Source organism: Dendropsophus ebraccatus, chromosome 5, assembly GCF_027789765.1.
Source record: "Dendropsophus ebraccatus isolate aDenEbr1 chromosome 5, aDenEbr1.pat, whole genome shotgun sequence".
In the NCBI taxonomy this organism is placed as follows: Eukaryota; Metazoa; Chordata; class Amphibia; order Anura; family Hylidae; genus Dendropsophus; species Dendropsophus ebraccatus.
This window is the reverse complement of record NC_091458.1, coordinates 29,469,648-29,495,181: the sequence shown is the minus strand read 5'-3', so window position 1 is coordinate 29,495,181 and position 25,534 is coordinate 29,469,648. Positions and strand designations below refer to the sequence as shown.

The 25,534-nt window shown below is 42.0% G+C and overlaps 1 protein-coding gene across 1 annotated transcript in view; it reads left to right on the top strand.

Annotated features, from left to right (window-relative positions):
* GUCY1A2 (guanylate cyclase 1 soluble subunit alpha 2) overlaps positions 1-24,346 on the top strand; it is a 135,578-nt gene extending 111,232 nt beyond the window's left edge. The window contains exons 6-8 of the mRNA XM_069969754.1: positions 10,902-11,045; positions 12,783-12,937; positions 21,617-24,346. Coding sequence (XP_069825855.1) covers positions 10,902-11,045; positions 12,783-12,937; positions 21,617-21,824 — 507 coding nt within the window. The 3' untranslated portion in view covers positions 21,825-24,346. The remainder of the gene's footprint in view (positions 1-10,901; positions 11,046-12,782; positions 12,938-21,616) is intronic.
* The last annotated feature ends 1,188 nt before the right edge of the window (positions 24,347-25,534 follow it).

Sequence of the window (25,534 nt, the reverse complement as noted above, 5' to 3'; positions counted from 1 at the left end):
AGAAAACCTCTCATGTTCTAGACAGTTCCTTATATGGACAGAGGTGGCAGCAGAGAGCAAGGTGTCAGACTGGAAAGAATACACCACTTCCTGCAGGATATACAGCAGCTGATAAGTACTGGAAGACTTGAGATTTTTAAATAAAACTTCCTGACACTCTTCTTCGCCTTTGTCTTTTTCTTAGTATTTGCCTTTCTCTTTCCTTTTTTTTTGTTATTTGTTCTCTCTTTCTTCTGTCTCCATTTCTTCTTCTTCTCTGTTTTTCTTACTTTTCATTCACTTTTTCATTGTTCCTCTTGTTTTTCTTCTTCTTCTTCCTCCCCCTCTTTCTCTTTTTCTACAAATTCTTTTGTTTTGTTTTGTTTTCCTGTTTTTGTTTTTTTTTACTTCCTCTTCTCCTTTGTCTTCCTGTTCTCTTTGACATTCATGCACCTTCTTTTCCTTCTTCCCTTTCTTTCGTCTACTCTTTTTGCTTCTTTTTCTTCTTCTGTTTCTTTTGTCTTCTCTTTTTGCTTCTTCCTCTTCCCTTTCTTTCATCTTTTCCTCTATTTGCTTCTCTTTCCTCCTTCTTCTTCCTCTTCTTTTTTTTCTTTTTCTTCTACTACCTTTTCTTCTTTCTCCTCCTCTCTAGGTTTCTCCTTTTTCTCCTACATTTTGCTTCTTTTCTCCTATTTTCCCTTCTACTCCTCTTCATCATCCGCTCAATTTTCTCTCCCAAGATAAACAATAGGAGGACAATGTCTCATGAATGACAGGCTCAAACTATCTGTAGGAAAGCTGCTCAATCGATGAAAAATAATAATGAATATGTACCCTCTATGGGCTAAAAATAGTGGCTGCTGTGCCTGATGTCTCCAGACCGGACATCCACTCATGACCCGGACCACTTATCAGCTAGGATAGAGGATACATTATTTCTTTATAAGTTCAAAGAATTTCTGTTGGCATTTATAATTCAGCCCGACCAAGATGACGCATTTCAGGGGATATCCCCTTCTCCAGATCAATGGGGTGAAACCAAAAACATTTAGGGTTAAAAGACGCTTCTTAAAAATCACGGAATTCATAAAAATACAATATACCGTATATAACAATATATGGAATAAACAGCCAGAAAATACATCTTGTGGAGTAATCCATCCATCAGCAAAATGCAGGTGGTAAGTGCGGTGTTTGATCATTCTATGGACTTTTATGTTCTGAGCTTGTCTGCCTGTGAAGAACTCTCAGTGAAGGAGTGCGATACAATCTGATACAATGTACATAAATCAAAGAGAAGCGAAAACAAAGGAAAAGCATTAAAATGACGATTGTACTATAATGAGCCAATTCAGAGAGAAGAAAAAAAGGCTCTAAAATGCACAAACATACAATATGGCTATGTGCACACACCGTAATACAGCGGACGAAGAAAATAGACGTGCTCGTTATTTCCTGCGGACGCAGTGTATGGTGTGTGTAGACACAATGGCCGTTGTATTGAAATCATTGCAAACATACGGTATTCATTTCATTACCAATGGACGTTCTTTTCACTGAAAAGAATGGCCGTTGTTAACATGTAAGCATGGCCTAAATCTGCAAAACAACATAGCTATAAAGCAATTTTTTTAATATATGATAAAACTATACCTCTAAATAATAGTCATACAGCTATTAAATGAAGCCTGTCAGCCCGGCTGCCAGGGTGGAGCCCCTTATACTTACCTCTTCCTCGAAGTCCCGGACCCCAGCTTCCAATGGGGATTTCTCGGCGGCCGGACCAGGACTTCGAGAGGGGGGTAAGTATAAGGGGCTCCACCAGGGTATCGGGCGGGCTTCACCCCGGCAGCCGGGGTGACAGGTTCCCTTTAAGTAACATCGGAATGCAAGGGACAAATATCACCATACATATTACTATACAGACTGTTATTTAACTAAATCCAGTATACTGAGATCAACCAATAATGACAGTATACAAAGGGCACATAATCCAGCTATACCACCACACAGTGATTAAATAATACTGCTATATGGTTACTGAGCTAAAAACAGTATATGAAGATCAGCATTACCGTCCAGGGAAGAAATAATACTGTCAGACCATAACCACAAAACCTAACCACATAGTATGTGAATATTACACAGTTGGCATCATACTCTAAATACTGGTGGTGCTGCTTAGGTACTGCAGCCTGAGCTCCTATTCACTTCAGTCGGAGCAGAGGCTGCAGTAACATGGTGCCACCACTATGTGAAGTATAGAGGCAATTGCTTCTTGCCATGTTTTCTGTGTAGTGAGAGCTGAGTACATGGCTGCTGGATGTCTGCTGATCAACTATAGATGGCTTATCCTGTGTATACGCCATCAATAGTATTTTCCCGGAAAACCCCATTTAAGCAACCAAATATACTAAAAGATGGATCAAACGTGGGAAATGTCTTCAGATCATATTGGAATTGTTGCACTGCTTAAGTACAGTATATACTTTAAAGTGGAGAAAACCCTATAGGCCAGTGTTATTTCTAAGTCAACCTATAAAATATAATCTCGTCCTGGTAAAGTATCCTCCTGTACACCTCAGGGTACCACCACCCCCCACCCTTAGCTCCTCTCCTGTACACCTCAGGGTACCACCGGCCCCCACCCTTAGCTTCTGTACACCTCAGGGTACCACCACCCCCCACCCTTAGCTCCTGTACACCTCAGGGTACCACCGGCCCCCTACCCTTAGCTCCTATACACCTCAGGGTACCACCGCCCCCCTACCCTTAGCTTCTGTACACCTCAGGGTACCACCGCCCCCTACCCTTAGCTTCTGTACACCTCAGGGTACCACCGGCCCCCTTAGCTTCTGTACACCTCAGGGTACCACCGCCCCCCACCCTTAGCTTCTGTACACCTCAGGGTACCACCGCCCCCCACCCTTTGCTCCTGGTCACCTCAGGGTACCACCGGCCCCCACCCTTAGCTCCTGTACACCTCAGGGTACCACCGCCCCCCACCCTTTGCTCCTGTACACCTCAGGGTACCACCGGCCCCCACCCTTAGCTCCTGTACACCTCAGGGTACCACCGCCCCCCACCCTTGGCTTCGGGCACTAGTACATCTTCACCACTGTTTTCTCTTGCGATCTATAAATATAAAAAATTCACATTTTATCATGTTCTATATACATACACAAAAAAATCCAGATAGAAAAGAAGAACAAAATCTAAATTGACTCATGATATCGAAGTCTATTTTTAATGCGTTTTGCCATGGGAACAGCAAGGATTTGTTAAAGCCTTTCATGTAATGACACATTACAGAACCACCACTCCAGGAAAAGGATAATGATTTTATTAGGGGGTATGAATGCTGGATCCATCCAATTTAAAGAGGTTCTTCAAACCACCGGAGGTTCTGCCGTATTGAGGGGAAAAATTAATAATTAAAAAATAATAATAATTATATATACAGTGTGTGTATATATATATATATATATATATATATATATATATATTCAAAAATGCGGCAGCACTCCAGAAGTCCAAGGAAAAAGTGAAGATTTATTAACACCCCATGCAAAAAATACAGCCATCGAGTGTTAATAAATCTTCACTTTTTCCTTGGACTTCTGGAGTGCTGCCGCATTTTTGAATTTATATTAGAGTACACCTGGATCGGGGTACGCAGTGTGCACCTGCATATTATTGTACCACGAGTGCTGCGGCTTTTTTGCTGTTATATATATATATATATATATATATATATATATATATTATAGTTAGGTTTGACACCAACCAAAAACCAATATATGTGTATTTAGTGGGTTGGTCATCTCGAAAGCAGGGGGAAGAAATGAGTAGCAAGTGACTGGAAGGACCCACAATGGGAGTTAAAGGGGACTAGGGTAGGTAAGTATCCTTTTTTAAAAAAAAAAAAAAAAATTCCCACTTATCCCCAATAATATATAGAAATATTTTCTACTAGAATGCTGGAATACACCTTTAAAGCGACTCTGTACCCACAATCTGTCCCCCCCTCCCCCCAACCACTTGTACCTTTGGATAGCTGCTTTTAACCCAAGATCTGTCATGGGGTAAGTTTGGCAGGTGATGCAGTTATTGTCCTAAAAAACAACTTTTAAACTTGCAGCCCTGTGCCAAACTGGTGGGGCCTAGAGTGACTATGCATTAGGCTGGCACAACCTCTCTGTCCCTCCTCCCCACCCTCTTCATCATTAGGAATGATCCAGGCAGATTGTCTCCTATTCATCAGCTGTGTCAGCCCGCCACATGGGCTGAATCGTTAAGGCACCTGTGCAATGTTCACTGCAGAGGAATAGGAAATATCCTACCAGTGGCATTCCTAATGATGAAGAGGGCAGGGAGGAGGGACAAAGGGGCGGTGCAAGGTTAGGGCACAGATACTCTAATCCCCGGCTGTTGGGCACGGGGCTGCAAGTTTAAAAGTTGTTTTTTAGGACAATAACTGCATCACCTGCCGAACCGACCCCAGGACAGATCTTGGATTAAAAGCAGCTATCTGCTATCGGTTTGGGGTGGGAAGATTGTGGGTACAGAGTCACTTTAATGGCAGCTGCATAAAAAGCATGGTCCCATGTCCTTTTAACCTGTATGGGAACTAGTGGTGTCCTACAGCAGGTAGGGAGGTGGTAAGTATGTCTACAGTTTAGGAATCGTATACAAACAGAATAACTGTAAGGGTGCGTTCACACCTACAGGATCTGCAGCAGATCTGCGGCAGATTTGATGCTGTGTTCAGTTATTTAAATGAAATCTGCTGCAGAAAATCAGCTGCAGATCCTGTAGGTGTGAACGCACCATAAGGGTAAATTCACATGGGCGTCTCGCATAAGAAATCCGCAGCTAAACCGCAGCTAATCCGCAATACACATATCAATAATAATAAGAATAATATGTGTATTGCGGATTAGCTGCGGATTTCTTGTGCGAGACGCCCGTGTGAATTTACCCTAATACACCACTAAGTAGATGCAAACTTAGTTTTATTAGATGAACTGTGCAAACAAACTATTGACACTAGGGAAGTGGACTAATTGTTGTAAGACAAAAATGCTTTGAAGTCAGCTCCCAAATGGGACAGTCGGTGACTACAGTGGTGACCTGTTGTACCCTGCCTGACAACTAAATCCCCTAGGTGTGCCCCCCCCCCCAACTGGAGGACTGTATCCCTACACTGAATGAGTAGTGTCAGTATGGTGTATTGTATAGGTCAAACAAGAAAAGAGATTGTACAGCTATCAGTGATTAAATGTCTATGGTTGAGTATATAGGGGGAGATTTATCAAACATGGTGTAAAGTGAGACTGGCTCAGTTGCCCCTAGCAACCAATCAGATTCCACCTTTCATTTTCCAAAGAGTCTGTGAGGAATGAAGGTAGAATCTGATTGGTTGCTAGGGGCAACTGAGCCAGTTTCACTTTACACCATGTTTGATCAATCTCCCCCATAGTCCTTGTGACCAATATTCAGGTGCTCGTCAATAATTCTGTCACCCCTGTAAATGGTCAGAGATTGCACCCAACGTCTCCCAACGCATTTCCTCTGCTCAGGTCAATGGGTTCATCAGGGAGGTGGGGTGATGTAAATGCGTTGCGTATGGTGCCAAAAGTTTTCTATAGCTAGATAGATGGTTATCCAGATGGTTATTCCTTGTATACATCTTAATAAAAGCCAGTGAGCTGTACCTCATTTTACAGCTTACTGATCTGCGCTTTCATATCTGATCACTTAGGTCTTAACTATATAAATAAATCATTTTTTAGCCATACTTTCTCATCCATTCTTTCTCTAGTCGGATTATCTCTGCTTTTTCTTGGTCCGCTGCACTGTAAGAACCTCTATTAGGAAAGTAGTGTATGAGATGGGACTGTAATGGCTGGCTTGTTGCTGGGTCTAGCTTGTAATGTTAGATCCCATGTATATCATCTCGCTCATGTATAACCGTTATGTAAGCAGGAAGGCTTTTCTTATGTCAGAAGAGATTACTGGACCTCATATAGATGTAGCAAACACACTGCCATGGAGTATAGATGTTTATATTGTACATTTGCCATACTCTACAGTCATATTGTAAGATAGAGAAGCAAGAGGTGAAGAGTCCTGCAGCCTTTAAAGTGTCCCCATCGTTGTAGTACAGGCGATTTTAAGAAACTTTGTAATTGGGTTTATTAGGCAAATATGCCACTATCTACATTTAAAAAGACTTTTCCCAGGTCCCCCCCTCCCACTCTCATTCACTGCTCATTATCAGGAAATCTCAACTGTTTAACATCATTGGAGCCCTGTGTAACCTATGGAGAGGGAAGGGGGAGGAGGGAGATTAGTCACCATCAGAGAGCAGAGAACAAAGGATTACACAGCAGGACCTGTGTGAAAGCCGGTATTCAGAGGTCAGAGAGGTCAGCGCTGACTTCAGAGGAGATAGCCTGGTGATGTACCTGTAAATTAACTTTTTGTTGTCCTGTTTTGGTGCCTCATCTCCCTCAACCCCTCCCCTCTCCATAAGAGAACCATGAAGACAGGGGGAGGGCGCTTCAAACTGCTTTTTCATGATAAAAATGCATTTTTTGGCCAATAAACCCAATTACAAAGTTTCGTAAAATCGTAAACGTCTGTGACACTTTAATGGAACTGTAGCAAACTGGCTGGTTGCTAGTCTGTAGAACTAGATTTATAGTATTTGTCTTTCCTGGGCCCTAACAGTGGCTCATAGTACTCAGATACCCCCAGGACTTGTGGTAGGGCAGAACAGGATGACCAGTTAACAGTCACATGAAGTGTGTATGACTGTCAGAAGCAACAAACACAAAAATGGCAACTCGCTAGAGATGAGCAAACTTCGAGTATGTTTGGGTTTGTCCGAACCTGAACTCTCTGCATTTGATGACCTGTGGCTGAAGGAGTTTGATGCAGTCTGGAATACGTGTTTTTTACAGGACTCCCTTGGGTTGCATACAACTTTTTGGGTCATCGGTCATCAAATGCTAAGAGTTCAGGTTTGCACAAAACTAAACCTGCTCAAGTTCGTTCGTCTCTGCAACTCACCATTTATTAGATGACTTTAACTACAGAATGTTAGAATGGAATACAAAAGATAATCAAACAGGCTGAGGCCCCAGGACCCAGAAAAACTCAACTTCTCGCGCCCATTATGTTAATGAGCTGAGATGAATCCAACGTCCATAGGAAACGACGGACGAGTCCAACTTATTCATGAGGTCCTCTTCGCGTCGCCGCCCATCCACGCCTCCTGGAACTTGACTGACGTCTTCAGTCTTCTGACGAATTCCCACGCAGGCGCCGTTGCGATGGTCTCGTCACCTCTTCTGCGCCTGCGCGGTAAACAGGATACGTGCTCGAGACAATCGGCGCACGCGCAGTTAACAGTGAAGCTGCGGAGCGGCTTCAATTGTGAACTGCACATGCGCCAAAAACGACTGTCACGGCGCCTGCGCGGGTTTCGGCGAGAAGAAAAGACGAGGAGGAAGAAGACCCGGCGTCAATCAAGTGTCGGAGGCGGGGAGAAGGCTGGACTTCGGGCCCGGTGGGCGCGAGAAGAAGAATCGGCTATTTCTCCCTGTCAACAACGGGATCCGAGACGGGACCGGGAGCTATGTGGTAAGTATATTGACCTTTATGTCACTGTATGTCAGTTTCTGCCGGGGCCACGGGGTGAATGGTTCCCTTTAAGCAGGGTTAAAGGGGTACAACGGAGAAAACGTTTTTAAAAAGTTATACAGCTTTAAGAATTACTTCTATTTAAGTACTTATCAGCTGCTGTATGTCCTGCAGGAAGTGGTGTATTATTTCCAGTCTGACACACTGCTCTCCGCTGCCACCTCTGTCCATGTCTGGAACTGTCCAGAGCAGGATAGGTTTTCTATGGGGATTTGCTACTGCTCTGGACAGTTCCTGACATGGACAGAGGGGGCAGCAGAGAGCACTGTGTCAGATTGGACAGATGATATACCAGGAGAATTCCCTCTATAACTTCTCATTAACTCTTTTACTGCCCTAGACCACCGGGAATGTTATAACCAAGTAACCAAATAGTAACCAAGGAGGTTACTGCAAACCCTTCCATAACCCTAGGACACCAGAGATGTTACCATTAACACCTTCACGTCCTTAGACCCCTAGAGATGCAACCATTAACTTCTTTACTGTTACCATTAATCTTTTCATAACCCTAGACTGGGTCGCACTGGCCCACCAGTGGACCGGAGGGCCCCCAGCTTTAAAACCTGCCCTAACACTGACTGACATATTATTTCTCACTGGTTCTTCATAGGTGGGCCCCCAGGATCATTTCCTTCCTGGTGGGCCCCAGATAACCCAATGCAACACTGACTCTTGACCACCAGGGATGTAACCATTAACCCACCCATTGCCCAGGATCACCACCAGTTGTTATGACGAATAAAAAGGCCATGTTCAAGCTCAAACAAATTATTTGATTACAGAGAAGTAAATGTTACATGATGCATGGTGTTTAATTCGAGGAAAAATAGAGGATTTGTCACACAGGAACATTGTGTATTTTCAGTTTTATGGAAGCTGAGGGGGAAATGTCTCTGATCTGGGGAGTATACGGTGCAGTCACAGTGCACGGACCGAACAGAAAGCATCTTAGTGACGGCTTAAAGCTCTGGTATTGATTGAGTAAAATATATTTGGATAATCCCTTTAAGGCTAGTCATGTGTTTCCCCAGTGTCCAATACATATTCAGTTTAATATAAGATGTAAATTGTCCCAGAGACGGCAGAACCCCCCCATAATCTGTGACGTTCTCCCCGTTTCCCGTCTGATGCAATCTAAGATAAACAAAGAAAACAAGAAACAATGGACTTCATAGGGAACATGTTTTGTTCTGTAGACTCTGGCTGAGCCGGCTGCTGCGTTGCACAATGAACGCGGTGCGGCGATGGGGTTAAACGCTCCGATGATGGTTTGTAGAGAAACGAGGATCCGTTTTATCCTTAGTATTGCTTTTCTCCTCCACCTGCTGATATATTGTGTTCGCCGCTTGTTTACCAATGTTTATGCACCCGTAACCATCTGTCCTCGAAATGCGTTGTGTTTTATTAGATCAAAAAAAGGGGGCTGATCTCATAACTCGCCACGGGGATCCAAGGTAGTCGAAAACATCAGACAAAGGTTGGGGTTTAGTCGAAGTTATGAAATATCAATGGTAAACTGGTACTGCTTCATAAATAAATTACAGTCAAGGAACATGACTTATTACACGGGAGAATTATCGTTCAAAAAATCGTTAGAATGTTCGGATTTGAACTATAATCGTTTCGTGTAATATCAGGCAATGATTGAACAACCAACGAGAAATCGTTGATCGTTTTATACAATCTGGACCTATTTTCAGCGTTGATTGTTCACAAATCGTTGTTTGGCTGTTCCCTGGTCTATCAGCCAGGAAAGGACGAAAGCAAGAACGACCATAAGTAACGATCATCGTCCTGTGTAATAGGGTGAGCGATTAATAGCGATCGTTTATTGGTAATCGCCGAAAAATCGTCTAGTGTAATACCACCCTTATGGTGGAGTTGTATACTCAGCCTATCTCTCTTTCCAATGTTAGGGTAGGTTCAGTTAACGGAATCCACGCGGATAGGTTGTATCCCAGTTTTCCAGGCGGTCTTCCCGCTGTATCCACCCTCTGCACGGAGGTTTAAGACAGTGGGAATCATTGCCGAGAGTCCGGGTTCGTACGATTGGTTCGGACCATCCCTAAATGGCACCATTCTATAACCAAGCGTATTCCACATTCCGCCGAAAGAACTGACTTGTCAATTCTTTCAGCGGAAGGTGGCATCGGCCCGGCCATAGAATGGTGTCTATGGCACGGTAGGAGATGCGCGCCGCCGCAAACGGGTACGAGTGATGGAATCCGCCAGAACTTCTCCGTGCGGATTCTGTAGTGTGAACCTACCCTTAAAGTAAAGGGGGATTTTTTTTTTTTTGTTCTTTTTCCTATCAAAGGCAAAGACAGCTTTCCTGATAATGGGGGTCATTAGATAATTGTATATTATAAGATAAGAGCAGGAAAGATTGCACTGGCGCAGAAGGTAACCGTATTTAGTACTAAAGGCTCAATTACATGGGCTGGATTGGAGAAGAAAACAGCTGACCGAACCATCCAACAATTATTCGGGCAGCATTGGCCGCATATTCACCGAACTGTGTAATGGACTCCGTAATAGAGTGCCTATCACCTAGTGTAGGCTATGGCTGCTTAATGGCAGCTTTGCAGACAGGAAGTTGACATAATGAGTCATGTGGCAAAGGTTTTGTGGATAACACTTTTAGACAATGAAATGCCATATATAAATGCAGTCTGAAATATTAAAGGGGTACTCCGGAGGAAAAAATGTGTTTTCAAATCAACTGGTGTCAGAAAGTTGTAGAATGTAGAATTGGAAATTACCTCTACCTAAAATCCCAAGTCATCCAGTACTTATCAGCTGCTGTATGCCCTGCAGGAAGTGGTGTATTCTTTCTAGTCTGACACAGTGCTCTCTGCCTGTGATATGAATTGTCCGTCAGTAGAAGTTATCTATGAGGATTGTTTCTACTGTTCTGGACAGTTCCCGAGGGGGCAGCAGAGAGCACGGTGTCAGACTAGAAAAAATTCACCACTTCTTGCAGGCCATACAGCAGCTGATAAGTACTGGAAGACTAGAGATTTTTAAACAGAAGTAATTTACAAATCTATATAACTTTCCGGGACCAGTTGATTTGAAACAGGTTTTTTTTCATCAGCGTACCCCTTTTAACAGCAAAATTTTAAAAAAATTAACAGGAAAAAATAACACAAGTATACATAAGATGATAAACTTTATTTAATCAAACCTATTTTTTTTATTGGGAACAGGTTGAAACCATTGGAGATGCATACTGTGTGGCAGCTGGACTTCACAGAAAGAGCAAAAGCCATGCCAAGCCTATAGCACTTATGGCTTTAAAGATGATGGAGCTGTCAGAAGAAGTGCTCACTCCTGATGGGAGGCCCATTAAGGTACAGTCATATACAGCACTGAGATGTCATACAAAGAGGGGTTTTCCCTACTGTTGTCCCTCTTCCTATGTGCACAAAGTGCCCTAGTGCATAAAAATATGAGACGCCAAAGCGCCAAAATATACAACTTGCACCAAGGACTGTGACCAGACAGATAGCTTGAACAAGCCCAACGCGTTGCGTCGCACGGTGCGACTTCGTCAGGTCCCTAAGCATTTCAGCACCCTACATATCCTATATTAGGTGGTGCCCTCTTTATAACCATTATCATCTCTGAATATAACACAATCCTATGTTTTTGGTAAACCTGTATGTTTCCTGCAATATGTAAAAAGACAGATAACATCCATGTTCGTTTTTCCTAATATGTTTTGCAGCTAGAAGTTCTGATACCTTGCCTGTCCCGGTTGGCACTCCGCTTATGACATTTTCTAAAAATGAATTGCATTTGGCACCGGCGCCCGCTAAAGGGATTGCCGTTGTATCATTAACCGAGAGAGTCTCGCGTAACTCTTCCCGCATGCAAAAGTTTTCTTCATTACCATCGCACCGTTCTAAAGAGAAACATGTCGTCTAACAAATAGCAGATGTTTCGTGTGAATTTAGAAAAAAAAGGGAAAAAAAAGTTTTAAATGTCACCTTGAAAACGGAATGTTACTAAGCAACTATCTTACTCCTCAATGTTCTGTTCATGTCAAGCAGCTGAATGCAAATACATGTACTCTTTATATAACCAGAAAATGCCTTTCATCTGGTAAATCAGAAGTACCAGTGACTAATCTAAAGATTTGTAGAACAATGGGCCTCATTTATCAAAAGTGTCTAGCAGAGAAAAAAAGTGGCCTTGTTATGCATAGCAGCCAATCAGAGCTCAGCTTTAATTCTTAAAGGGTTTGTCCATGAATAGAAATAAGGTCTGCACTATGGGAATGAGGTTGAACTATAATACAACACAAAGCTAACGGCAGAATTCAGTGCTGCTTTCAGTTATTATTTGAATGTACAGATGTGTCCAGTCTTATCTTTCCTTTAGTTAACTAAGGATTCCAGTTTCTTACTAAATCAATTCAGTTTAGAGATAAGGTGAGAAGGGACACATCTGTCCACATGTTTTTTATGTTTTTGTTTACATTTGTACACTAATTTGCAGCAGTAAGGGGTGACGCAGTCCCTCTACTGCCACCAATGACTGTGTCAGAAATTGCGGGCTGCACAAGCCCAGTATTGGCACAGTTACATATCGCTAGCACTGCTGCATGTTAGCAGTAGAATAGGCATGGACTTTGGGTAAGCAGGCTATGTCAACAGCGCTACAGCCAGGGCACAGTGTAACAGAGCAAGGGTAAATGTCAATTGCTGTTCACTCTGCAACACTGTATGTGGCTATAGTGGCGGTGACACAGCCGGCTTCCCTAAGTGTAATGTCTATTCAAATGCTAATATGGATTATAATAGACATCAAGGGGGCCCAGAAACGCGACAGCCATTGGTGGCAACAGAGAGGCCATGGCTCCTTTGCTTCTACAGCTCAATGTATAAATGTAAAATAAATAAATACATTCTTTGATAAAGTTATATTACCAAATTATATGACTCTATGGCAGAAAATTAAGTTTCATTTTAACTTTTTCTATTCGTCAAGATACGTTAATAGTTTGCCGGATTGTAACATGTATTGTTTATGAAAGGTCTATACAATGTAGGTATTTTACTGATGATATTGTTTTCTATTTTCAGATGAGAATAGGCATTCACTCCGGCTCGGTCTTTGCAGGTGTGGTCGGGGTCAGAATGCCTCGGTATTGTCTGTTTGGAAACAACGTAACTTTGGCTAGTAAATTTGAATCAGGGAGTCATCCTCGACGAATTAATGTTAGTCCTACGACATACCAGTAAGTGAACCCTGCTCATAATTGATTACACCATGAAACACTGTGACATCACTGTGTGTATTATCCCTGTACTGTGACATCACTGTGTGTATTATCCCTGTACTGTGACATCACTGTGTGTATTATCCTGTACTGTGACATCGCTGTGTGCATTATCCCTGTACTGTGAAATCACTGTGTGTATTATCCCTGTACTGTGACATCACTGTGTGTATTATCCCTGTACTGTGACATCACTGTGTGTATTATCCCTGTACTGTGACATCACTTTGTGTATTATCCCTGTACTGTGACATCACTGTGTGTATCATCCCTGTACTGTGACATCACTGTGTGTATTATCCCTGTACTGTGACATCACTGTGTGTAATATCCCTGTACTGTGACATCACTGTGTGTATTATCCCTGTACTGTGAAATCACTGTGTGTATCATCCCTGTACTGTGACATCACTGTGTGTATCATCCCTGTACTGTGACATAGCTGTGTGTATTATCCCTGTACTGTGACATAGTTGTGTGTATTATCCCTGTACTGTGACATCACTTTGTGTATCATCCCTGTACTGTGACATCACTGTGTGTATTATCCCTGTACTGTGACATCACTGTGTGTATTATCCCTGTACTGTGACATCACTTTGTGTATCATCCCTGTACTGTGACATCACTGTGTGTATTATCCCTGTACTGTGACATCACTGTGTACTATCCCTGTACTGTGACATCACTGTGTGTATTATCCCTGTACTGTGACATCACTGTGTGTATTCTCCCTGTACTGTGACGTCACTGTGTGTATCATCCCTGTACTGTGACATCACTGTGTGTATTATCCCTGTACTGTAACATTACTGTGTTTATTCTCCCTGTACTGTGACATCACTGTGTGTATTCTCCCTGTACTGTGACATCACTGTGTGTATTATCCCTGTACTGTGACATCACTGTGTGTATTATCCCTGTACTGTGACATCACTGTCCCTTTTCGCTTAGCACAGTGCACGATTACATCACTAAAGCCATCAATACGTTTACATATAGATAAAGGGAATCCTGCTAAACCGCCAACTCTGCCAAGTAGGTGATGAGTTGTCTGCGGTTTTGAGAGGGATCAATATTAGTGACAGATTCCTTTTAGTCTGTCAACCAAAGATTTAGGGAGTCCGGTAATGTGACAGCATTGAGCAAGAATTTTGCAAGACTAGAAGAAGACTGGGCAGAGAAGGCGATAACACGTTTATTACATTCTTGTATCACTATTATATGTGAGGATCCATAATATTCTGTAATCAGGTCCCATTGGTGTGTATGATCTGTATATAGATATATATGTTGTCTCTATATAGCGGGGATGAATTTCCCAGCAGTTTCCCGCAGCGTGAAACCTCTTTAGTTTCTGCATTGCCACATCCTTCATTTGTCCTCCAACTAAGCACTGAAGCAAGTTATTAGTAATGGGATTAAATGAGAGATAGGGTCTGGTAATATAGGGCACTCTAGTGGACTGTGCAGTACTCCAGCTTATGGTCTGCTTCAGCAGTGAAGGGTACATCCTCTAGGAGATAACGGAATCGCTTCTCCAGGGGCCAGCTTTGCTTGGAGATACAGCGTAATTGAATTACCGACTTTGGAGGATCTATCCGCCTTGTGACCTAAGCAAGGATTTCATATTGGAATAGAAACCTAAATATAGCAGCACTCCATAGACATTGTCTTATAAAATATGTTATTATTGACTGGTGCTTCAGCCATTTGATTATGGTAAGAAGGTAATCTTGGCCAAATTTCTGGGGGGGGGGGATCCTTAAAATATGCTGAGCCCACCCATAGTACCTATACCAAAATGACACTGCCTGAAGCGCATTATTGTTACTTCAATGCTGATATACTTTATTTTATGCATGTAGTATACATCAACGTGTGAGACACAACGCGTTTCGGCCCATCTGTTAGCCTTCATCAATTGTGGCACAGTAAACAAAGGCTACCGGATGGGCTGAAATAAAGTATACCAGCAACGTGAAGAAACTTGAGTGTCGGGCCTTCTCTCATTTCATAGTATCTGGGAATCTCCCATTGCCATGAGCACCACATCCATTGGACTTTGAAGTGCATTATCCACCTGCTGGGGTAAAGCCTAAGAGGTTTTGGTTCTTCTCGATGTGTAGTATATTAGACATGAATTATTAGTTTCTTCTCTGCTCCAACATAAAAAAATTCACTTGGGGAGAAGGAATCTTTTATCTGCGTATCATATTGGTGGTTCTGTGCTAGCAAAGACTTCAGAAGAGAAGGATTTATGGGTAGTGATTTCTGACAGCCTTTAAACGAGTCACCAGTGCACTTGGGGAGAAGGAATCTTTTATCCGCGTATCATATTGGTGGTTCTGTGCTAGCAAAGACTTCAGAAGAGAAGGATTTATGGGTAGTGATTTCTGACAGCCTTTAAACGAGTCACCAGTACAGCCAGGCGGTAAGGAAAGACTTAAAGGGACTCCTTCAACCCACCCTCCTCAAACTCCTAAACTAAAGTCATCTGTGAGTAGAATAAAGGATGCTGATTCCAAATCTGTAATTTGTAGCTTTCTACTCCTTTTTATTTCCATTGTAAGCCTACAAACCGGGCCTGATGATGTATAGAGAGGACTACGTAGCTCAAAAATACAATGGATAGGACTACTTAGACTCCTTCATTTGTGGGCTTATAGCAAAGGAATGCAAGAACAAAGAAAGATACAAATTGCAGATATAGAATCAGTGTTGTATACTCTATGATGTATAATCAACTGATAACTTAAGTTAAGGGTGTGTTTTGGAGATGACAGTCCCTTTAAGAATCTAAATCTGTATAGTTTGGAGAAAAGAAATGGGGGATATATTGGCAGTTCTGTTCTACCAAAGACTTCAGAAGAGAAGGATTTAGGGGTAGTGATTTCTGACAGCCTTAAAATGAGTCACCAGTGGAAGAAATTCATGCATAAGGACACTGATATTCACCATAGGCAATGGATGCGTTCAATGTCTCGAAATGGTATTGCAAGCACTTTTCCAATGTCCTCTCTTTATTTTTTTAAGTTTTTTATGTTTTAATAAATATTATATATATGGCCACTATGTGTCTCCCTTCCTGTCAGACTGTGCTCCATGCTCCTTCGATGCTGATATATGCTGACAAGGAAAGACGCAGCTTACCAAAAGACAATGCTCTTTGTTATGCAACAATTCAGTCAGTATAATATCACTGTGTGGTCTTAGAGGTTTTGGTGCTGTGTGACAGGAGAGCTGATCATACAATGCGAGCACCCCTAAGAGTCTCTGCTGTTGAATGTGGAGCGCACGGCAGTAAAGACTTGTCCCGCTCCGCAAAGGACTGGAATTTCCTGTGTTTTTTTAAACAGAGAAAATACCAAATATCTGAAGGAGGGAGCATGAAGCACAGTTTGACAGGGAGGTAGACATCTAGTAACTAGGCATGGTCCGAACCCTCCGAGGTTCGGGTTAGTATGAACCCGAACGCTCGGCATCAGAATCCCGCTGTCTGCCCGTTCCGTGGAGCGGGTGGATACAGCGGGAGGACCGCCTGGAAAACTGGGATACAGCCTATGGCTGTATCCCACGGAGCGGGCAGACAGCGGGAGTCATTACCCAGAGTTCGGGCTCGTACGAACCCGAACCGAACTCGGATCGGACCATGCCTACTAGTAACCACGTGTGTAACGTTTATTTAAACAAAAAAAAGCTAGAACGTTTATTGTAAAGCTGCTTGCAATCACAACTCCTGTTAGTTTCTTTAAGAAAAAAAAGGGACAGTGTCTCTTTAAGATAAATTTAAAAAGTATGTAACCAAATAATTCTCAAACCTTTCCAGGGAAAAAGAAAAGGAAAAAAATGATGCATGCTGCACTCGGGGTTAATATATTCAACTTCATTCCCGAAAACTTGTGCCTTGATGGTGTTTCTGCTTTACGAGACAAGATGGAAGGGATTAAATAGAACACGCTATAAAAGCAATCAATTTCCATCACCACAAAGTAAAAAAACGCGCTGGACATGATTGTAAAACTTTCTGCATTTCTAGAAGGAAAATGAAAATCACATCTTACGTTCTTCTGTGTGAATTTTCTGAACTTTTTAAGACTGTACCGTGATATTTCCAAAAATAGTCTCTTCGAGGAGTTTCCTTCCAGGTTTTCAGATAGGCAATGTCCTAATGATGCAAGAAGTTTTTGTGGGAGCTGTGTGTATAGGTCTTCCTTATACCTTATCTTATTTCATAGTTATTGTTGGATTGTATGTTTCTTCTTATCTATGACCACCAAGTAGGGTTTGTAACGGTTTCTATCTTGACCCCCCCCCCCCCCACACACACACACACACACACTTCAATAGGGCAGAACTTAAAGTGACAGTGACAGTGGTGTTGTTGCTTATTATAGCCAATATTCAATTTGCCATTCTTAAGCCCTATGGTAATTTTTAAACTTAATTTAAACTTATCCTAAGGCTACGTTCACACGCAGCAAAAGTGGTGGAATTCCACTGCAGAATTCTCCGCCGCAGAATGCTGCCAGCGTCCCTGTCATAATGACAGTCTATGGGAGGCGCGAGCCTATGTTCATTCTTCAGCGCCGAGAGAGGAGGAGCGCGAGCCTCCCATAGACTGTCATTTTGACAGGGAAGCTGGCCGCATTCCGTGGCGGAGAATTCTGTTGTGGAATTCTGCCACTTTTGCTACGTGTGAACGTAGCCTTAGATGAAGCCCATTATCAGCTTACATTGGCAACCCTCTGCACTATGAGGACACCAATCATCCAACTGTAGACCATTCCTTCTTTTCTTAAGCTCTGGATTACATTATTATTTGAACATCCCTCCACCTCTAGATACATATTTACATTGAGGTGTAGCAGTAAGGGGCGACACTGCCCCTTTGCTGCCACCAATGGCAGTGTCTGGGAAGTGCAGGGTTGCTTAAGCTCATGATAACATGCATTAGACTAGACATCAGGGTAGGCTTAATATCACAAACTGTAGTAATATTACAGCACTAGCGATATGTAATAGTACCAGGACCAGGGCTTGAGCAGATCTGCACTTCACAACGCTCAGTTCAGCCATTGATGGTGGTCGCAGAGGGGCCATGTTACCTTCTACAGCTGTTACTCAGTGTAACCCTGTCTGTCTGTGTGTGTGGGGGGGGGGGTATTACTTTTTTTAAGTAAAAAAAAAAAAAAGAAAGAAATGAAAAATATATATATTTTAAAATAAAAATTGTATTAATATTATCATATTCAAAAACCCCTACTGTGTATCTTTTTACCACTCCCGCAGCTTATGTTCTACAGGTAGGTGCGAAGCATAACAAGTCAGTTCCTGATTGGCTGATGCTTAGCCGTCCAGTGTCAGGGGTCGGGTCAGCTGACTATAACTAGGACTTATTTTTGGAGTACAGCTTAAATTTCAAGTCTACTTCAAAATGACTTCAAAATGAAGCCAGGTCTTATTTTTGTGGTAGGTCTTGTTTTCAGAAAAACACAGTAATAACAATATATAGTATTTAATAATATATAATAATGCTATAAAATGCATGCATTTGTCCAAAATCAAACATAACTTTTCACATTTTGCTACCATACTTGTTATTATCTATTCAGTTTCCTTCCCCCAGTTCTCAGGTGCGGCTTTCTGCTGAAGACACAAAAATCTGTGTGTGTGTTTTTCTCTCTGTCTCCCCTCCTCCCCCCTCCCTCCTGAGACGGCTGATGTAAACAAGTCTCTGACTGGCTTTATCTGCAAAATTGTAGCTTCTTTGTAATGCTGGGAGGGTTATTCTGAGGTCAAGTTGCTAATGAACTCACTGTGATTAACCCTCCCAGCATTACAAAGAATCCACAATGTGGCACCTGCCAGGGACTGCCAGTTTACATCAGCTGCCTCAGAAGGGAGGGGGGGAGAAGGGCAAAAGGGAGGGGGAGGAGGGGGAGACAGAGAGAAAAGCTCACACACAGATTTTTGTCACTTCAGCAGAAAGCAGCAGCTGAGAACTGGGGACAGGAGACTGAATAGATAGTAATTGGAAGGAATTGTTATTCTCAACATGGACAGTAAAATATAAAAAGTTATGTTTAAATGGAATATCCCTTAAAAAACAACCATTCTTCTTAAAGCAGACACCTGGCAAATTTGGACATAGTTCCTACCATTTTGTAGTCATGGGCACCTTTATGCTTTTTAACTACAAAGTTTAATAAAACAAATGCATAAAGTCTGATCTGACACAAACTCATACACAGCGTACACATGTTGACGTCCACATTTACATATTCACTAGAACTAAATAGAACACCAACCTCGGTGACTGAGATGCCAGTAAGCATCACCATCATGCAGGTGACAGTTGTCTTTATTAGGGCCGGGGGATGATAACATGTCCATATACTTGCTGGAAATGGCTTCTATCAGACCATCACGCCTTTTCCGCTCACTTATTAATTCAAGGCGACACTTGAAAAGGAAATCAGGGCTCTATTGAGTATTGTTAGCTACTACATGTATTACTTTTATGGCCCTTATCTTGTCGGAAGTTGTGCCCCATGAGGTCTATATGAAGTGTAACCCAATACGATTGGTAACATACAATTAGTACGAATGTAACCAAGTTTTATCTGGATAACAAGTCAATGGGATGTAGAACAATGCATTAATTATTATTCAGAGAGGGATAACATTTCCAGGAGGTTTCACTTTCGGCGGCGTCATAGCCTTCAGCTGTGAGACTACAACAATTGCTCATATTACAGATAATTATAGAACCACTTTAAAGGGATGAATACTAATGATTTTTCCTCAAGCTAAATTATCTTTTTTGTGCATCTATTTCCCATGGTGGGATTACTACACAGGGGGGACTTCTAATTACTTCTATACTGACTCCCCCTCCAAATCCCAAATATCTCCACCCCCCCCCCCCCCCCCACCCACTGGCAAATCATTGCATTATGCTGGTTTTAGATGAAAACAATTATCCTCCTCACTTTTCCAACCATTAGTTTTGTTTTTGTTTTTTTTACTTTGGACATTCCCATTTTATTAGATGGGTCCCCTAAAAACTAGCTGATCAGTTCTTCTGCTGCTGGAAATCAGGTGCCGTGGATAGTTTCCCTACAGTGCCCCCGCAGGAAGAAAGAGGTATTACATAGTTCCTACTACAGTCAGTGAGTTGGTATGTTATTCAGGGTCTTGTAGTTTTTTGGTGCTGTATTCGTTCAGTGCGATTTATACATAGGCCCTGGGTAAAAAAAAATAATTATGTATCCTCCCTCCCGCTCAACCTTGGACACTTTATTATACATTTCCTTTCACTTAAAGGGGGCAGGTGTGGTTTCACCAGGGCTGGTCTTATGTTTATGCTGCACATTGGCGTAACCACATTTGCATACAATGAAGGTAGATCAGTTTAATGTGCAAGTTGAATGTTTGTTATATCCTTTACTCTGCTGGCACAATCCCTTAAAGATTTGTCATCCATATGTCTATATGTCACTGTGTTTAAGAAAACCTTAACCAAAAGTATGCTGTACCACTGATAGTAGCACGACATTAAAGTAATATTGTCACCCTCACTTACCTCCCTTACCTACCCCATGGACATGTGCTGATTTTGGCTCCATAGTGTTGTCTATCGAACATATGTCCCAATGGACCTTTAATTTTGGTGTAAAACTCTCCTTTTATCATCCCTGGACAGTGTCATGGAGGCGGGGTGTAACGGTCTATGTGCCCTTCATCCGCCTTTCCCCCCTGGCTGGATCGGCTGGACCTCACACCTTCTCTCAAGTTGCCCTTACCACTTTACCATGCCTGTGTCTACACTGGAGGTGATCATGGTGTTGGTTTTCCTTGGAGCCTCGAGAGACATCATCAGGATAAGCGTCTTGAGAGGGGCGTGATATCCTGGCAGGGTGCTGTGGTGGGATGTGGGTAACAAGGGACGATACGCCCGCCTCCATGACACTGTCCAGGGATGGTAAACGGACAGTTTGTTAGCAAAGGAACAAACTAACACCACAACAAAAGTTACATTGAGACATATTTTATTATAGACAACCCAATGGTGTTGGGATTGGCACAACTGTAATGGTAACAGTTTAGTTATGTACATGGGTTCTGATAAGTTTAGAAATGTAATGGAAAGTCAGTAAATAGTTTCAGGCACTCACCAAGTCTAACAAAGCAGTAGAATTTAGTCACATGATGCAATTATACAGGACAGGATGTGTTTTGTGTCAAAGCAGATGAAGGCGAACACCAAAATGCATCCTCTCCTGTATACTTGTATCATGTGAATAAATTGTATTGCTTTGTTAGACTTGGTGAGTGCCTGAACCTATTTACTGACTTTCCATGGTTGCTTTGTTCACGAGCACCACATAATAGAGTGCTGACACCTGGATTGTACTAAGCATGGGAAGATGGTATAACCACATTGTGGTGTTCCGCTCCTTAGGATGTCAATATGCATTGGATTGGAAATGAGAATGGGAAATGTTGTTTAGCATCTACAACTTTCATCCACCTTTCTTCCAGGATGTATTTGGTCCAAAACAGCCTTTTAAGTGTTATACATGTTTTTTTGTATCCCAGTTAGTAAGTCTCGTTCTCTTTTTTTCTCCTCAGGCTTCTAAAGGGGGAAGAATCTTTTCAATTTATTCCTCGGTCCCGCGAGGAGCTTCCAGATAACTTTCCAAAGGAAATCCCCGGTATCTGTTATTTCTTGGAAATGGAACAAGGCCCAAAACAGCCAAAGCACCCCTTAACAACTGTCAGAATGAGGAAGGTCTCATACAACATTGGCACTATGTACCTTAGAGAAACAAGCGTATGAAACCTTCTATACATCAAAGACTATTAAAAACAAAAAGAAAAAAAAAAGCACAAGCCCTTAAGTGGGTCAAGACAGGAGTGTAGAGGATCTACTGTGCCATTAACTGCAAAGAACACAACAGTGAGAACTCTGCATCAAGCCAGGCAATAATAACTTATTTTGTTGGGGAGTCACGGGTGTCGGGAACCCAGCGCGGAGGATAGAACCCCCGAATTCCGTCCCTGGTGTTTCCATTCGAACAATAAACCATCTCACCCCCCAAAATACCCGATCTAGGAGTCAACAAAATGTTCACACTTCTACTTCTAATGACAGACTTGCCATTTTAGGTTCTATTTGTTCCAAGTGTTTGTACACATGATTTGGCCATCTGCTTGTAGACACGCTGAACATTCACAATGTGAATGGCAGCTATGTATCAGGTCCGAACGTCATAGCCAAACTCCACAGTGATGTGCAATTGTTAAGTGACTTGTAGTGGTTTTAATTTGGACTAATTCAATAGAATCATGGCTTATATGTAGCAGAGATGAATTTGTCATAAAACTGTTCCTTTTGGGTATCAATATTTAAGTTAAAATTCTAATTTTAAATGAATGATTGAGATCGCAGCTCAGATTTCCGTTACGGGTGTATAAATACTCTGATTCCCTTTACACAACCAATAAAGCACCAACTACGCAGTAACTTAGTATGACTAAATTGTCAAAATGATGCTCCTCTTCCCAGGAGACTTTATTTCCTGACTATGATGTTGTTCTGGTCCCATCCCATCATAGATGGGCAGGGTTTTTCTCCCACTAGGGGCAGACAGGCCCGCCTCCAGTGCTTCACCCCTGGCATGGTGCCCGTGAATAGAGCAGCACCGTACATGGGAATTGGGCAAAACTTAAAGGAAAGGTACCTGATTGTACATTCGCTTGAAAGAGACTCTGTCAGTAGGTTTATGCTGCCCTTTCTAAGGCTTATTCGGAGATATCCCCCATATTAAGTAGTCCTCTCCATTATGTATGTGTGATCAATAGTCCTGGATATTCATGAGCACCAGCACACTGTGGCAGTTTTCTATCTATATAGTGTCTGTACTATGTATATCAGTAGCCGAGGGGCAGAGATAGTGGCGCGGGTTAAAGCCCATTCTCCTGCATATCAGGTAGACAGCATTAACCTAGTGGCAGATTGCCTTTAAAGAGAAGTATAAGCTACTGCCAAATAGAATAGTGTAACCAGAACACTGGCATAGCTGGTAAATAAAGCCATCAAGGGAGAGGATCATCAGCCTGACTGTTTATTCATGGTATTTTTTTCAATACATTTTTTGAAAGTTTTGTCTGGAACTGTAGGTTGAGCGATAGAATACTTACTGTCTGCAACCACTACTAAATATTGAGTTATATAGGTAGCATCAAATATAATGGGAATGATATGAATCTGTCTGTAGTGGCTGTTGGCTCTCATGGAGACAACCCAGTTTAGGAGCCCCATTAGGGCCCCATATGGTCATCATTGAGAAGATCCATGTGTCCATGGGCATCTGTACAGATCAAAGCGGGGGGAAATCTCTAATAGTCAGAACACATGGCCCTTCTGTAAGCCTGGCTTCCATTCTGGCAGACTCAATACCTATTTTATTTGCATAAATGGCCACTATGTATTTATCCATTTAGTGGCCAATACGTAGAAAATTCTTGGCTGGCCATGGCTTCCTTAGAGTGTTTGTCAGATATGCTTACCCCAGGACCCAGAACAATCAAGTGATCAACTGAATTCTGAAATTTGGGGAAAACCCTTTAAATGTATAAAGGGAAGGCAGGGATTTATAGCCCTGTAAAAAAAAAAAAAAAAAAAAATTACCCATGTTTTTGCATTTAGGATCAAAAGGATTAAACTTTACTTTATGATAACGCAAAAGGTTCACCTATAATCCTATGGCTAACCCTAGTTTACTTAACAAGAATTGCATTACAGTATATTACAAATTGACTCTGTTACGTTGTCCTCCTGACCTATGCTACCTCTGTACCAGTAGCGTATCGCGGTCAAAAAGAATCCATAATATCATTGTTTTGTGCAATGCCGAGCTGTTATGACCCATTGGAACCCACGTGATTGTTTTCAATGTGGAGTTTTGCTTTCTGGTTGTATTTTTTTTTTTTTTTTTTTTTATATATATGTAAGCAAAAATTTTTAACCGCATGTGTAAACCGGTGTGTATTTTACTTCCGTTCACATCAATAGGCTACATCACCCGAGAATAGACGGCAAGGAGATAACTGACCACCATAGCATCTGAATGTAATTTCTAAATGCTGTCCTACAATAAACAGGAAACATTTTTTTTCTGACCATTTCTAATGAAATATTTAACCTTCCAGAAATTCATCGGTGTATATAGAAATAGGAAGAAGCATTTTTGACATTTATAGGCAAATTCATATCTGACATCCTTTTCATAAAGTTGTTGATAGTCAAAGTGACGTTTAATATTGACTACTTATTGTACATTGAGCCATGGTAATATATCAACAATAATAATAATATATGTTATATAGATAGATATGACTATTTTGCCAAAATCCTTAGAAATTTCTACATCTCCATTTTTCCATGTTAAATAGAGCCTTTACGGGTCACTGTCTCCTACAAGATCAGCCCACTCTTCTCACGCTGCTGTCATACACACAATCTAATTGGCTACAGGATGTTCTATCTCCACCCACATCATGAAACTGTATAATTTCCCCTTTTAATAATTACACAAATTGATAGGTCACTGTCACCCATAAAGTCAGCACGCTCATCTCTTGCTGCTATTATAATCTCCACCCATGCTGGGAAAAAGCCAGATGTATGTAGCATTTTTCTCATTATATGAATTGATAGGTCACTGTCACCCACAAAATCAGCACGCTCATGTCTTGCTGCTATCATCATCGCCACCCACACTGCAATAGTGCACAGTGTATGCAACGTTTCCTCACTGACATGATTTGATAGGTCACTGTCATCCAAAAAATCAGCACTCTCGTCTCTTGCTGCTATCATCACCTCCACCCACACTGCAATAGTGCACAGTGTATGCAATGCTTTCCTCAGTAACTCGAATTGATAGGTCACTGTCACCCACAAAACCAGCATACTCATCTCTTGCTGCTATCCTCATTCCCACCCACTCTGGAATATTGTCCAGTGTACGCAACGTTTCCTCACTAATTTGAATTAATAGCTCACTGTCTTCTACAAAACTAGCATACTCATCTCTTGCTGCTATTCTCATCTCTACGCACCCTACAATAGTGGCCATTGTATGCAACCTTTTCCTCACTAACATGAATTAATAGGTCACTGTCTTCTACAAAACCAGCATACCCATCTCCTGCTGCTGTTGTCATCACCACACAATCTGATTGGCTACAGGATATTCTATCTCCACCCACATCATGAAATTGTATCATTTCCCTCATTGATAACTACACAAATTCATAGGTCACTCCCCCCCCACCCCTTAAAATCAGCACACTCATCTCTTGCTGCTATTATCACTTCCACCCACACTGCAGTAGTGCCCATTATATGCAATGTTTTCCTTACTAACATGAATTGATATTTCACTTATGCAAAATCAGCATATTCCTCTTCTGCCATTGTCATCATTGTCATCATGACCACACAATCTGTTTGGCTACAGGATGTTCTTTCATCGCCCACAC